The sequence below is a fragment of the Lathyrus oleraceus genome, chromosome 5, assembly GCF_024323335.1.
Source record: "Lathyrus oleraceus cultivar Zhongwan6 chromosome 5, CAAS_Psat_ZW6_1.0, whole genome shotgun sequence".
Taxonomy (NCBI): Eukaryota; Viridiplantae; Streptophyta; class Magnoliopsida; order Fabales; family Fabaceae; genus Lathyrus; species Lathyrus oleraceus.
The window spans coordinates 514,966,397-514,983,522 of NC_066583.1; the positions used below are offsets into that span (position 1 = coordinate 514,966,397).

Below are 17,126 nucleotides of genomic sequence, written 5' to 3' on the forward strand. Positions count from 1 at the left end.
GTCTACCTCGGATTCCTTTGGGTATTCCTAATCGATGGCCACTATAGGATAATCAACTTTGCCGAGGACATATCTTGTTGGCGACCACGGATATCCGGAAGCCACAAAACTCCATTTCCAAATAACGTGACGCCCTACCACCTAACCAACATGCTAGAAACACCACTGCTCCCTTTTACTTCGGTGTAAATACTTTCCATGATCCATCGAGGTGTGACTAGCGGTATACTTATATGAGACGTGGGAGTTTGTCTTCTAGCGTACGGTCAGATTCCTCTATGGCATATGATGTGCTCAAACGAAGGTGAGATTTATTGAGAGTCTTATTTCTTCGATCCCCACTAATTGAATTTTGATCGCTTCCTTCCCCTAGAAATTTCCTTACGAATTGGCAAGGACGAGCAAGGAATTACATCTAAACACCAACTAGAGGTGTCTTTTATGAGGCTTTGCTTTCCCACTACCACAGTCCGGGGTACACTTTCCCCATGCGTATTCAATGAAAATATGTTATCATATAGGCCTAACTAAGGAGATCTGGTGATTTGGCCACTTCAGATCAGGAATTAATGCTCAAAGAACGTTGTCTATGAGTTATCCAATAGAAACTCATGCATTGGTAAAGACTGTTGTGATCTTCGATCAACCCGTAGTTGTAGTTTGTTCAATGTTCTCGTTTTTCAAACAAATTTGTGCCCAAATATCTTCATTCCCTAATGTATTGCTTAACAACCATATAGAAGAGGAATCTTACCGGTGGATCGGCATTGAAAGAAATTGTGCTCTAGTTCTAAGTAATGGGAATAAGGTGTAGCAGAGTAGATTCGAATGGCTAACATTCCACATCATGGTGTTCCATAGTAATACCTATAGTGATTAGAGCTTCAACGCTGGTAATTTTTCCCTGTAAGTTTGCTTTACTCAATCGTGATTAAGTAGCTTTAGTCGCAATACGAATTTCATCGTGATATATCAAATATGGCCTCAGGCGGCCTCCGTTCATTGTTTGGGGATCCTTCGTTACCTATAGAAGGTGCTCCAGTAACAAATATATGCTAGCAGTAACTATGATCTCGTCCCATCTTCGAAGTCGTCATAATAAGTATCACATTGACGAAGGATACACTACTACAAATAACACATGTCATGTCGGACTCGAAATGGATTTCACCTCGGTACAATGCCGAGGTAACGAAGGGTGACATGAAAAGTGGGAACTTTACCCCTTAAATTTTATGCCGAAGTTAAAATGTAAAAGGTCAATAGTTCAATCCCTAACAATAATATATTTTTATTTTAAAAACTAACTAGCGCGCGCAATATACCTCTCAGTTTTATTCAATAACTGAGATAATATGATATGTTTTTATGTCAGTTTTTGACTTTAACCAAGGGGCTTAATAAATTTTATTTCTATATAAATTTGTTTTGATTCTCATTTTACTGGCAAGCCTGTATCATTTTGTACACATGCACAAACTATAAAATTGTTACAAAATACCAAATTAACATATAATACCAAATCAGAAATAGATAACAAAATTGATATTCTTTTTTTATACAGAATTACAAATTTACATTGTGGCAAAACCAAATTTACAAGTTTACATGGTTGTCATCAACATATAATACAAAATTTAGAGTTTTGCACATGAAAATGTCAAAATCTCTATATGTATAAATTAAGCTTATAACAAAAGAAAAACTATTGTCATTAAAATTCATGACAAGATAAGAAGACACCAACCCAAATTGATCGGATATCATATATATCTTCTTGTGAGAATGGTGTTTTGTCGCTAAACTCCTATAATTATAAAAAAATTTAAATTATGGTAAGCTAACAACAACAACATTAACTTAAGAAATATACATAATTGCATGTATATGGATTAAGCTAATACCTTACGCTCGGTCCATCCATTTGTAATGCCTCTGGTGACAATATCATACATATGTTTCATAACATAGTATCCACAAGAATAACCGTTGGGTTGTCTTCTCGACTACAAATAATGTTCATATAATTACTAATTAATACACAAAAATAAAATAATATCAAAAAGCACAAGGAATACTTACTTTTGAGGAAAGGTTCCTTGGCTTTTTACCAATTACATTACGTTTGATTGCTTTGTATCCCTCCATCACTCTACACATGTCGGTAAAAAGTAAACATACATAAAAACTATTCAAAACTAAATGTCAAATTTGAATAAAAACTAATGACACTTACCCACACAAAGCATTTAACATAAATTCATTAAGGATATTATGCATAGAGTGAAACATAACTATAATATTTTACCTCAGGCATATGATAATTAGTTATCGATGATTACTGCATAATCATTCAGACTAATTAATAATATGTATAAGATTGATTTATAAATAAAAACACAAATTAATATATACTTATGCATAGAAAAATGGGACCAAATAAAATTCTTTGTTATCTTCTAACAATCTGTCTTTTACGTAAAACCTTATATTGTTTGCTACCGTACCACCATGAAGACTAATGACATTTAGGTATACGAAACAATACTTTCTTAAATCCCTTTCAACACACATCTCATGAAGTACCTGCAAGTATCGAATATTTATTGTTAAAGTACGAGAACGTATGGATATAAATAGAAACGATCAATGTAAAAATTATACTTACGAGCACCACAATTGTAATATGATAACGTCTAACCATTCACCCCTCTTCAAAAATTTCATAATAGAAGACTCAGGAAGTACGTAATACTGATATGAAACATGACTTAATTTAATATTCTCGTAGAGATCTGGAAGACTATCTACTATCATTGATAGTCTTTGAATTTTGTCTATTGGTTGTAGTGTGGTTTCAATATTGTCCTGGTGGGCAGAACAACTTTCTTTTGTGCTTGTACAACCCATTAGTTTCTCAACTATCTTCTCTTGAATGTCTAACTGATTTGAATTTGTTTGGTTGAGTACACATAATGAACTTAATCTCTGCATCATAAAAACAACTGAAATACAATAGAAACATTAAAACGCAAACAATAATAACAACAATATACAACGAAATTTTTTAAACTTATACTTATACCTCAAGCACATCACAGGTACATTTCACGAATATTTTCTCATACTCCTCATCATTCGCCTTCTTTCGCTCCACCTGAGCCAACCTCTCTCGCTCCTCTTGCTCCTTCTGGACCCGCTCCCACACCTACTGCAACAACCTCTCACTCCCCTCCTGCAACACCTTATCCCTTTCCTCCATCTGCACCCTCCGATGTTCCTCCTGAATCCACTTTTCCCATTCCTCCACCAACTTAACAACAACTATGTCTCAAATATCTTCCTTAAAGTGTACTTCTCTAGTTGATTGAGATCGTCCAAAATAAGTCTTGAAGCCAATGCCTCTTCCAAGACCACGGACACGTCCAAGATGCTCCTCGGTTCCAATCGCTTCAACCAAGATTTCACGACGATCTTCTGGAATGAAGAGGCCTACTTTGAATTGTTCAACCAATACATCCTACAACACATATAAAATTTCATCTTTACCAAGTTGATTTAACCAAAATAAATAATATTGTTAAAAAAAGAATCTACTTACAATCTTTTCAGCCACTTCACATGTAGCCTCTGATATGAACTCACCGCCTTTTCTTTGACGTACCCTCTTCCATTTCTCATGGCGTGATGGTGGAGATGGATTGCGATCAATGCTTATAGAATCACCCAGCTCTTGTTCCCTTTGTTTTCTTTTTTCTTCAATCATCTTTTTTTCAAGTTTGTCATATCCTCCATGAGACAATTTATGTGGATAAACATTTCTAGATCTATTAAGCTTTCCTTTTTCTCTCTTAGCCAAGAAACCGGGAGTGGTGCCAGACTTTATAAATTCCTCCTAACAATCCTGATCAATATATGGATACATCACGTATGGAGACTTTTCTTTACTTTTAGCTATCGAATGAGTAATATAATCATGTGTGAGTTGTGTCTTAAAGCCCATTCAACGCTCACCAGTATATGTAAACACTTTCTTTTTCACCATACTATCATCCGAACTAACAATAAACACTTCCTATATTTACACAATAGAGTTGTTGTCAATATTAAACAAAAAAATTAAATGATCATACGTACTTGTAAAACAAATCATAAAATTCAATATAAATACTGTAATATCGATCCATAAGCTGTTTTTCAAATCATCGTCAACGTCGTGCCAATTATCCAACAAAATACTCACTTTACTTCTACCTTGTAACGCAACGTAACCTGTAAAATCCTCAGCATGTTCATCGTAAGCCATGTCAGTTGCAAAATCAACTCTAACCGGGAAGCGAATACCATTTTCGTGGGCTTTTTTCACTTTGGTATACATCGTGACACCTCTATATTTTCTTTTACGTTGTGTATTTGAAGAGGTTGTTGTATGAGTCGTGAAGGTTGAACTCATCGAGACACCAACATCTTTGGGGTGAGTCGTTGATGTTGTATGAGAGTTGTTTGTCATATCGACCATGACTATCTAAATAAAGAATAATAGCAGATACACCATTTCAGTGGTACTAACACTAATGCAAGTGAAAAACTAATGCAAGAGTAACAAATGGAGAGACACCATTTTAGTGAAAAACAAATGCATTTGGGTCATGACTGATGAGATATAATCAAAATGAAAAAATAATGATAAAAAGAAATCATTTCAGTGATACTAAACATTTTCAGTTATGTTGTATGAGAATATAGATGATGTTCGTGTTGATATAAACTAAAACTATTTTAGTGATATGAACTAAAACCATTTCAGTAATATAAACAAAAACGGGATAAAGGAGTACCTCAAACGTGATGATGAAGATTCAGTTGAGGTTGGAAATAGAGATGATGTTCGTTTTTTTATGAGAGTGACGATGAAAAATTGTCAATAGTTGGAAGAGTTTTGATGAGAGAGTGACGATGAAAATCACCTAGGGTTTCTGCATAGAGAATGATAATGAAGTTAGGACGTTAATAGGTAAACGAAAAGTTATAGACTAGTTCTTTGAAGTATTTCATGCAAACCATTCTCATGTCGTTTTTTAGGGAAAATCGACGTGCACTCATTAATTAAAAATAAAAGAAAAAGAAAAAGAAACGCTATACCGCCATATTTTAAAAGATCTTTCACGTCGATTTTTATGGAAAACCGAGGTATATGAGTTCTTTAAAAAAGAAGGTTTTGAAAAAAGTAATTAATAAATATTGACACAATATATTGCCTCTCAGTTGGTACATATAACCGAGGTTAATACAAATAAAAAATAATATATATTACCTCATGTTTTAAACAAAACCGAGATAAAATGTTTATTTGTAAAATAAAACATGACGCTCTCAGAACATATTCCCTCAGGTTTTGAATGTTCGAGGTGAAAGTTTCGCCATAAAATATCTTATTTATAATAGTGATTATTGAGGCAATGCGATACCAAATAATGACTAGAAACCTTTAGTATGATCTTGGAGGTAACCACCTCATGCTCTTTGACAATTCTAGTGTAGATCTAGATTTAGATATAGGATTATTCGTTCTTTTACTTCATGGAGTTTTAGTGAGAATCATATATCATAAAATTCGATGAATCAAAGTTGACAGGATGATCGAATGGACCAAAAACAACGGATCTTCGAATTCGATTATGATCGTTCTTGATTTGGTAATCTACAAAAGATTCAGACTGACGAATAAAAAAACGTATGCGAAATCGTGGAAAACACGAGAATCATAAGTCGCTACCACAGACGACCCCATTGTTCCATTATGGAACCATAATTGGTCATATTCATTTGGTGGAGAATTTGAAACAAGTAGTGCTGATCTTAAATATAGTGGTGCAGGTGTGGACCTACAAAGTTAGAACTCCAACTCTCATATCAGATCAAGATTCAAGATTGGTGTAGTAAAAAGTGAAGATCAGATGATGTATCTTACTTTTCGTGTGAACCAACTTTATATCTTAGGTTAAATGCAGTGAATTTAAGATGAATCAAATCTTGATTGTTTAGGTATTTAACTGGCCCAGAACAATTATCAGTCTAGAAATATTTTTGAGATTCAAATTCAAATATTTCAAAACATTTAAAATTGTTTGTATTCTTTTAAGTGTCTCATTTTTAAATATACCATTCATTTTTGAAGCTGAAAATAAAAGAGAAGCCATGAAAAAAAAAGAATGAATCAAAGAAAGAAAAGAAAGGTAGTTAATATATACCATCCCTTGTTGTTTAGTTGTACCAAATATTAAGTAATAATTTCAAATGTTGAACTAGACAAAGAAACATGTACCTTGTAACAATAGAACTAACTTAACATCATTTTTATGGCAACAACAACTTTAGTTCAATCCTTCCCTTACACGTTCATTTGCTTTAACAGTTCATTCATTTATTGTCATACCCCACACCGACACACCCCCACAACTATCCAATAATACTACTATTCACACCCTTTGAATTATTCTCTACGCGTAAAAGAGTACAAACAAAACAAAAAAGTATATTATACTTATCACATTAATATGCAATTCTAATTCAACCCTTAAAAAATTGATATCTTTAGGGTAGACACCATCATCAAAGTTCAAGTTCAAGATCTTAGATTTAGTTTATTTAAAATTTTATTCTATTTAGTGTGAAATAGAAAGATCCTCAAAACCATTTTAAATGATTAAATAATCGTGCGATTAAATATGAAAATTTGTGTTTATATTTTATCCGTTTTAAAATATATGTCGTTTTAACACAAACAAAATATACTACAATATAAAATGATTATTATCGTTTAGTTAGTACTTTTATAAGATTAATTTAGTAAAATAGTAATGTCTGACGATAATATTATTATATTCTTTAATCTGTATGTAAAAATCTTAAATAATATTCGTCATTAGTCATTTTGAAACGAAAGAAATATTTGTTTTGAATATTTTATTTTTTAATATCCGGATCTTTTATCAAGAGTTTATAAACTTGTTCATAATAATATTTTGTCTCTCAAATAGATAAATATAAATAATTGATTTAACCATATAATGACGAAGTTGATTATTTATTTGTCTTATATTTTTTTTTGTATAAACTTAATCTTTCATGAGAAGTGATATTTTGCTAAAAAATGAAATTTTTTTTAATATCCCTTTAAAGAGACCATTTCTTATTTTATGAATAACCAATTATCCTTAGTAAGAAAGAGTATTTACTTCATCTCAACAACTTTATCTATATGCCTATAAATTCCTAGCACAACCATTATACCAAAACACATTCACAAGCAAAATAACACATACTCAAACAAACACCATTTGAACCTTTCATCAAAACTCCAAAAAGAACAATGTCACCACCATTTTCCCTTCTCTTTTTCATACTCTTAGCACCATTATTACTTCTAGCTCAATCTCCATCTCCATCTTCGTCTCCTTCGGCCGCGTGCAAAGCGACATTGTATCCAAAACTCTGTCGCTCGATTTTATCCACCATCCGATCATCGACTTCAGATCCATATAACTACGGAAAATTCTCCATAAAACAAAACCTTAAACTAACAAAAAAGCTCTCAAAAGTATTTCTCGATTTCCTCAAACGGCACCAATCGTCGTCCTCTCTAAACCATGAAGAGTTTGGCGCATTAGTTGATTGCAAAGACCTTAACCAGCTCAATGTAGACTACTTAGAATCAATCTCTGATGAACTCAAATCAGCCACTAGTTCATCCTCAGATACAGAACTTGTTGATAAAATTGAAAGCTATCTTAGTGCTGTTAGTACTAATCACTACACTTGCTTTGATGGGTTGGTGGTGACAAAAAGTAACATTGCTAATGCTCTTGCTGTTCCATTGAAAGATGCTACACAGTTTTATAGTGTCTCACTTGGATTGGTTAGTGATGCTTTGAATAAACACATGAAGAGGAATAAGACACGCAAACATGGTCTTCCTAATAAGTCATTCAAAGTTAGACAACCACTTGAGAAGCTTATCAAGGTAATTTATATGTCTTTATACTTTTTTTTTCCACAATCAGTATTCAGTCAATTGAATCGATTAATCTGATTCGGGGTCAGTTCTGCCATCAAGTAGTTCTAACCCTCTTCCAATCACAGTTGTGAGAGATCGAACCATAATCCTCGCTACTAAATTCAGCGTCAATCACTGCTGTATCAACTATCTATATGTCTTTATACTTGTTAGGCTTATGTCTACGTTGATTTGTTACTCCTTATTTATTGTTTTGTTGCTTTAGAGTTAAAGGAAAAACTAGAAGTGGTTGAGTCTAGATTCACATACTTAATGATTTATTAACACTAATTAATATAGTAGAGATTGCTACCTTTTTGAATGACAATGGCAAAAAGACAATCACAAACTAGCAATAAGTTGTGCTACTTAATGGGAGAACCATTTAAAATCATTCATCTTAAAAATTACACCTATTAATCTATAACATAATATACTTTAATATACTTCACGAGTCTTTGGTGTTATTAAACCATGAAAGACAAATAATACGAAAACATATTAAATATCGGAACACAATTTCTAATGATTGACCGTTTTATCTAAAACAATTTTAAAGATTATTTGTCTTATAGTAAAACCTCTATTCCTTAGTTTCATCCGCGAAAAAATCTCAATTAAATTAACACATGTATGTTTTCTTTTCATACTATTATTTATGCGAGGCAAACTTTTATTTTTGTTTGGTGTTATTTTCTTTTTCATCAAAATAGCAAAAATTAGAACCTATTAAAGGGAACATGTGGTGTCAACCCTAATTCTATCTTATTTCCAAAACTTTCAATGATTATTTATTTCTTAATATATATATATATATACTACTAGTGTCATAATTTTAAATAGAATTGATTTTTTCCTTTCACGGTAGGGTAAGATTAATCAATGTATTTAATTTATCCAAAGACAAAACACATGCACATGTTTAATTTGACATCATTATTCTACACTTTTCTAGTACATTATCCAATAAAAAGTAGTACTAGTATTTACTTACATATTCTACACTCTTTGACTTAGTCAAGTAAATCATATGTCCATAGTGGCATGCCAAGGAATAAAAGATTCTCCAAACTCAAAATTTTGTACTAGTTAAGTGTGAATTCTAATGGTTGTGTTTTGAATTCAAAATTAGGAGACTCTGTTTCAAAGTTGAATGTTTTGTCATAATCTAACAACTCTATAATCAATCACGTGGCTTTTTGTTTGTTTATGTCAAATTGCCAATAGCAACAAACCATACACATGTCATGTATCTTCTATTTGCTACACACCATCATACCTACCACATGATAGCTTAATTAAGGCTAATTTTTTTATCAGCCACTCATTAGATGATATCAAAAATCTTATTTTCGAACGACTTACACTGACACAATACACACAATACGTCGACATCTGTTAAAAGATAAATAAATTAAACATAGTTACATGTGTTTGAGTGTCATATCACGTGTCTATACTGGATAAATTATTATTTAGAGATGTCAGTGCTACAGACTATAATGTTAAAATTGAAACATTACATTGTTGTTGCAGCTTCTCCGGACAAAATATAGTTGCAAGAAAACATTAAATTGTACAAATACAAGAAGTGAAAGGATTCTTAAACAAAGTGAAAGCCAAGGAATTTTATTGAACGATTATGTGCTTGTGAGTCCTTATGGAAATGCCAACCACACTTCCATTGGAGATGCTATTGCTGCTGCACCAAATAACTCAACTCCACAAGATGGTTATTTTCTTATCTATGTTAGAGAAGGTTACTATGACGAATATGTCATTGTTCCTAAAGAAAAGAAGAATATTCTTCTTGTTGGAGATGGTATTAACAAAACAATCATCACAGGGAACCATAGTGTCATTGATGGTTGGACAACTTTCAATTCTTCCACCTTTGGTAATTATACTACTTTTTCTCTAGAACACTGATATCTCTTAATAAAGACGAGTCTGTAACTATGTCAGACACCGACACTAATACGTTCAGTTTAGTGTCGATGTTGTGTCTGATGTTTGTGTCCGATATCTCTTAATAAAGACGTGTCTTTGTCTGTGTCTGACACTGACACCGACACTAACACGTTCAGTTTACTTACTTTTTCAAATTACTACAAACATCAAAATGTTAATGTTGATGTTGTGTCTGGTATCTGTGTCTAATACCTCTGAATAAAGACGTGTTTGTGTCTGTGTCAGACACCGACACTAACACGTTCAGTTTACTTACTTTTTCAAATTACTACAAACATCGAAGTGTTAGTGTTGATGTTGTGTCTGGTGTCTGTGTCTGATATCTCTGAATAAAGACGTGTATGTGTCTATGTCAGACACCGACACTAACACGTTCAGTTTACTTACTTTTTCAAATTACTACAAACATCGAAGTGTTAGTGTTGATGTTGTGTCTGGTGTCTGTGTCTGATATCTCTGAATAAAGACGTGTATGTGTCTATGTCAGACACCGACACTAACACGTTCAGTTTACTTACTTTTTCAAATTACTACAAACATCGAAGTGTTAGTGTTGATGTTGTGTCTGGTGTCTGTGTCTGATATCTCTGAATAAAGACGTGTATGTGTCTATGTCAGACACCGACACTAACACGTTCAGTTTACTTACTTTTTCAAATTACTACAAACATCGAAGTGTTAGTGTTGATGTTGTGTCTGGTGTCTGTGTCTGATACCTCTGAATAAAGATGTGTTTGTGTCTCTGTCAGACACCGACACTAATACGTTCAGTTTTCTTACTTTTTCAAATTACTACAGACATCGAAGGTATAACTGTGTTTCGTAGTTGTCACATTTTCTCTTGTGTTAAATGCAGCTGTTTCTGGAGAAAGATTTATAGCAGTGGACATTACATTCAGAAACACAGCAGGTCCTGAAAAACATCAAGCAGTAGCCGTAAGAAACAATGCGGATCTCTCGACGTTCTACCGATGCAGCTTCGAAGGATATCAAGACACACTCTATGTTCATTCATTAAGACAATTCTATAGAGACTGCAAAATCTATGGAACCGTCGACTTCATATTCGGCAACGCAGCTGTAGTTTTCCAGAACTGCAACATCTATGCTAGAAAGCCACTTCCAAATCAGAAAAATGCTGTCACAGCACAAGGAAGAACCGATCCAAATCAAAACACTGGAATCTCAATCCAAAACTGCACTGTCGATGCTGCACCTGATTTGGCTGATAACTCGAACTCAACATTGAGTTACTTAGGTAGACCATGGAAGATTTACTCAAGAACTGTTTATATGCAATCCTACATTGGTGATTTTGTTGATCCTTCCGGTTGGTTAGAGTGGAACGGAACGCTCGGATTAGACACTATTTTCTACGGCGAGTTTGATAACTATGGACCTGGTTCTTCAACTGATAATAGGGTTCAATGGCCTGGTTATTTTCTTTTGAATGATACTCAAGCTTGGAATTTCACTGTTCTTAACTTTACTTTGGGAAATACATGGCTTCCTGATACAGATATACCTTACGCGGAAGGATTACTAAACTAACCATACAGATGGTTATCAGAGCCGTCTTTGAGGGCGTGAAAGGCAGATCACCATTCAGGGTCCACAATTTTTCACGGAGAAATAGTGCCTCTATTTATTTTAGCCGCGGCTAAAATACACCAGACCTCGAAAACTTGAGACGACTCTGATGGTGAATATTTGTGTTGAAAATATAATTGTAGTTCAACATCCAAAAGGGATGACAGTGTTTATGTTCTAATGTAAACTTAGGTTATAATGAAAATATGTTGTTATATATTCCAATGCAATTTAGATAAAAAAAATCAAATGAAGAGAATGATTATTCAGTATCAAATCAATAATACAATATAAAATCATAGGAAAGTGAAAAAAATAACAAAAAATTTATGACATAATCATATAGTAGACTTAAAAGGTGCATTTGATGCATGAATCCATCTATCACCTTGAATAAAACTCTTAACTGAAAATTGACTAGCTTGTTTAATGGTAATGTTTTTCAAACCCTTCCATTTTACTCTATTCTTTGTTGAAGAACCTGCTCCAACATTTTGAAATTCTGCATAAAAAATAGTGTCTGGTGCTGAGTTTCCTACCCAAGGTAACCAACCATTTGGGTTAACAAAACCTTCCATTCTCGATCTCATGTATACCGTTGTCGAGTAATTCTTCCACGGTCTTCCGAGGTATGTTCGAACATCACTCAAGTTTCCAAAAGGCGAAATGTTGCAATATTGAATTGAAATACCTGTGTTCATGTTAGGGTCAGTTTTTCCCTGTGCTGTGATTGTGATCTGTTGTCCATGCATAGGTAACTTCGGCATAATGTTGCAGTTTTGTATCACAACTGCAGAGTTTCCGAAAATGAAATCGACTGTTCCGTAAATGTTGCATTCTCTATAGAATTGACGATTCGAATGCGCATAAAGAGTGTCTTGATATGCATCAATGTGACACTTATAGTATACTGCTTGATCAGCACTTGTCATTAGTGCCACTGCCTGATGCTTCTGTGGACCGGCCGTGTTGCGAAATCCCATGTCTCTAGCTATGAAATTCTTCCCAAACACAGCTGTTTCCATAAAAATACACACATTACATCAATATTTGCAGCAAGACCGTCTTTCAGACCGTTCAAGAAGGTCCAAAATTTATCACAGTTAAACTGTGGATAAGAAAAACCTCATAAAATATATTTCACAGTTCAACAATGACGAAATAAGATTCCTATTTATTTTGTCACAGTTAAACTATGGTTAACCTACACAGTGTCTCTGAAAATTTAAGACTGTCCTGAATCGCTGTTACAACAAAAGATATATAAAATCAAATAGAATGACTTACCAAATGTTGCAGATGAAAAAGTCGGTGTGCCATCGACGAAGTTAAGCTTACCGGAAACAACGGAAGAAGTCATACCATCACCAATAATCATAACATTCCATTTTGTTTTCTCAACTCTTACATTTTCATAGTAAATCCCTTTCTTCACATAAATCACAACCCTCTTCTTACTCTTATCAGCAACATGCTTAAGTGCTTCAGATATAGTTCTATATTTTCCACTACCATCTTTCGCCACAACAATATCAGCTTTTGATCTCAAATCCTTTGTAACAAGCAACTTCCTATCTTTTGAATGAAACCACTTCGGCGATTCGTTTTCGTAAGGTAAACTCAGTAAACGCCTCAAATTTAGAGTACTCGCAACCTTGTTAATCCATGTAATTATCGCGAGACTATTGCTTGTGTATTCTGTAGAATTTTTAAGATGGCTTATAACACTTGTCTTAAGCTCTTCTTTTCCATCCTCAAAACCTTCAATGCATGTTTCTTGGTATGTACCTATTTTGGAAAGCGCTTATCATATAAGTGCTTATAAATAAACTAAAAGATAAAACAATGTCTAACTGTTTTCATATAGTACCTGCGGCGCTTAACCATGTTTGGAGATCATCAAAAACTCGAAGAAGTGATGAATTTTCTCCGGAAGTAATCACCGAGTTATTCAAATGATCAACAGCGAGTTCGAAAAGAGCCTTACAGTTTTTCAAAGCTTTCTTAGTTCTACTATCATCATCACCAATCAACTTTTCGAAAACGCCATGTTCGTTGAAATACTCAACAGCTTTAGACACATAAGTTAAAGCTACATTCATTGATAACTTAAACAACTCCTCAGGTTGAAAATCTTTTCCTGATGAGTTCACAACAGAACCAAGGCTTTCATAACATGATTCCTTGTACAATGTCACATCACAAACAGCTTTAATAGAACTTGTCGCAGGATCTTGTGATGCGTTATTGTTATCATCGTTTTTCGAGTTGTTTTTGTTGTTAACAACTCCAAATATAGATGCAACTACAATAGTAACTAAGATTATTGAAGATAAGCTTATGATTGTGATTCTCTTTCGGGTTTTTCTCTTTGCTTCTAACATCATTTGATCAAGTTCGTTAACTTTTCCATAGGACTTGAAGGAAGACATGTTTAATGCTTACAAGGTTTAGTGAAGGCTTGTGTTATACAATCTGTGTTTTCAATTATATAGTACGAATTGTCAACGAAATTATATATACACATATATAGATATAAAAATAATATACGTGGTATATGTTAGGAGGATTTATTGGTAGCACGCGTCATATGTTTGACGTGCTAGGCACTTATAATACATATATTTACATGTTTGAATGAAGTGCTTAACATGTTAGTATGTGCTACATCACAAATTGGTACATCATTTTCATTTTCTTTTTGTTATTAGACTTTAAAATATTTTTTATGCTTGTAATATATTGACATTTTTTGTTTTAATTCCTATTTTATTTTGTTGATCAAGGGTCTTTTTCTTTGGGTTATATTCAGTTATATGGTTTGAGTCACTCATAAATAAAATGTCAGTTGAAATCACTACATAGACGACGATATTAAGTATAGTCAATGATCCCTCGGTTGAGGCAGAGGTAGAGTCAGACGAGCACATATACAATCAAGTATGAGTCAAATTGATGTTTATTAAGTTTGTTAGAATCTAGTTTGGTCTATTAGACTCTAGATTTATGGTATGTTTGACGTGCGTTTCGACTAGAAGCTACATTTTATAGCTTCTCTTTTTCATGGTAAAGTGTCTTGTAGACGCGTCGTGGGTGAAAAAAAGCTATTCTAAACATGCTATTAGTCAAAAGTACAATAGAACCGGATAATTGAATGGCCACATTCTATATTTATAGTGTCACTAACTAAAAAAGATACAAAAGGTAGAATCATTAGGTCAACAAAACATACCGAGGAATGAGAGACATCAATCAAATGTGGGCACTATATATCCTAAAAATATAGAGAAGAGTGGTGTAAGTAGCCGAATGAAACAATAATTTATGTAAGCTAAAATACTAAAGCCAATAGGATAATTTTTTCTTTAAATACAACACGTGTCGATGAATCAAGCTCTTTACACACTTTATCTTCTTTATTTTTGTTTTATTTTTTTAATGTATTTTTAGGTTAGTAGTTTAACTTTCAACGCCCGTACTTAACGATCTTTCGAGTGGATAAGGGAGAAAGTTCAATCCTTTGCACAATTGTTTGAAGAAAAAGAGAATCACTATTGAGAGCCATTATCCGAATATCGACTAATCTTTCAAAATTTAAAGATAAGTTTGTCATGCCTAATGGAACAAACAACTAATACCACTAAATTTTTTAAATCACCAAATAACAACTATACTTAGCGTATGCACATACGATATGGACAGATCGGGAAAGAACTTCAATATTGTGAATCAATCATCACCATCATCTACAAAGAGGTTAGTTCAACAACGACCAAATGAACCTTCATAATCAATGGACATGTCAACGACCATGCCTTTCTTCACTATTTCTAGAGGTGTGAGGATGGTCCCATCTAAGGAACCATTTATAATGATCATGTGTTTCATTAGACATTAGTTACACCAAGAGATAAATGACACTATGTATCGGGTTTTCCAATAACTTATTGATATTGTGCGACCTATGACTCATAATGAAGTCCAACAACCAAGAAGTTAGAGACGAACAAGTCAATTCAAGTGAAAATTCTTTCAAGCCAACAATTCAAGGAGTTGAAGGAAGCGAGAGTCATGCATGTATACGATGATCTCTTCTTCCCAGGTTCAATTGAGTCCTATACATCACGTACCTTTCTCCATTGTTACTCTCATCCTAGTATTTCTTAAAAAACTAATCGATGGGGCCTCTAATGCGGAACGATACATATAATTAGAATAATCTTCAACCTGAACATGTACATATGAAAAAAAATTCACACAAGACAATAGGGTAAATCGACATTATGACATATTTAACCTTTAAGGCCCCCCCCCTTCAACACCAATATTATGAGAAAGTGCTTCTAACAGAACACAGAGAGAAAAAACACATTTGTGAGAAAAAGTTATTGATACGTTATGACTTCTCAGAAAATGTACCGATAATGTCGCAGTAATAAAAATATTGAATCCATAGGAACTGCTATTTAAGAAGACAATATTGTGCAATGCATAGAAAATAGTAGATTTGGAGGGGGGGTCAAGTTTTGATTGCGAAAAGGAAATAAAGTGTCATGACAATAATACGAAAGCAGTTAGTCTATACTCAATCCCACGGTGAATTAACAAAACCGCTATACCCAATCCCTTGGTGTATAGCCCATTAGTCTATACTCGAAGTTTTCTATCTCTAGTCCACCAGTATAAACAAGATTAGACAATGCAATAGAACATTAATTCCTAAGTCACTACTCAAAGTTTTCTATCCCTAATCCACCAGCGTAAGAAAGATTAGGTAATGTAATAGAACTTTAATTCCTAAGTCACTACTCGGATTTTTCTATCCCTAGTCTACTAGCGTAAGCACAACAATTGCCCTAGGTCCAATACATGGACTAATGATCAATACTTCCTATGTTCCCAAATTTAGATTAAAAGAATATTTGTAACCATGGAAGGTTATATGTCAAGGAAGGATATAATGATCACCAAGATTCAATACTGCTTGACTTTTGTTTGATTGGGGGTCATATTCAGATACTACACCTGGAATCATGTATTTTCTTAAAATGCGACCACATTTTAAGAAATCAGACATTAATTCGAGAGTCGTTTTCAAATATATGTTTTTAAAAAAAATAAATTAAAATCACATAATTGATTTTTCCCAAGTGGGAGAATGTTAGATTTATCTGATATTTTGTGAAAACAGGTTAATCATGATTCTGATAGGGGTGCATAAGTAAACTCCTTTATTAGTTAAGTGATCTTTTTAATTAAAGTTTGAGTATCTGAAACCTGATTGACGTAGGCAAAAGTGTGAGCCATAATCCTTGGACCATAATGGAAAAGGACCAGGGTTATATATTATGTGGTTAGGTCCCCTCTGTAATTAAAAATCAGAAACACAAATGAAGGCTTCACAGCTTATCCGATTGAGAGTTATAAATGAGAGTGTGAGAAACAGAGAAAGATCCAATCACTCATATTTTTATGATTCTGAATCAAAATAACAAGAACGACAATCTTT

The 17,126-nt window shown here is 33.5% G+C and overlaps 2 protein-coding genes across 2 annotated transcripts; one reads left to right on the top strand and one right to left on the bottom strand.

Annotated features, from left to right (window-relative positions):
* The first annotated feature begins 7,189 nt into the window (after nt 1-7,189).
* Nucleotides 7,190-11,842, top strand: LOC127085964 (probable pectinesterase/pectinesterase inhibitor 25). The gene is made up of 3 exons (XM_051026567.1): nt 7,190-8,023; nt 9,593-9,953; nt 10,884-11,842. The coding sequence occupies exons 1-3, from the start codon at nt 7,373-7,375 to the stop codon at nt 11,576-11,578; spliced, it is 1,707 nt and encodes a 568-aa protein (XP_050882524.1). The 5' UTR covers nt 7,190-7,372; the 3' UTR covers nt 11,579-11,842.
* Nucleotides 11,843-11,917: 75 nt separating this feature from the next.
* On the bottom strand, nt 11,918-14,049 carry LOC127085963 (putative pectinesterase/pectinesterase inhibitor 24). The gene is made up of 3 exons (XM_051026566.1): nt 13,488-14,049; nt 12,905-13,405; nt 11,918-12,632 (listed from the first exon to the last, which is right to left on the bottom strand). The coding sequence occupies exons 1-3, from the start codon at nt 14,047-14,049 to the stop codon at nt 11,956-11,958; spliced, it is 1,740 nt and encodes a 579-aa protein (XP_050882523.1). The 3' UTR covers nt 11,918-11,955.
* Nucleotides 14,050-17,126: the final 3,077 nt, after the last annotated feature.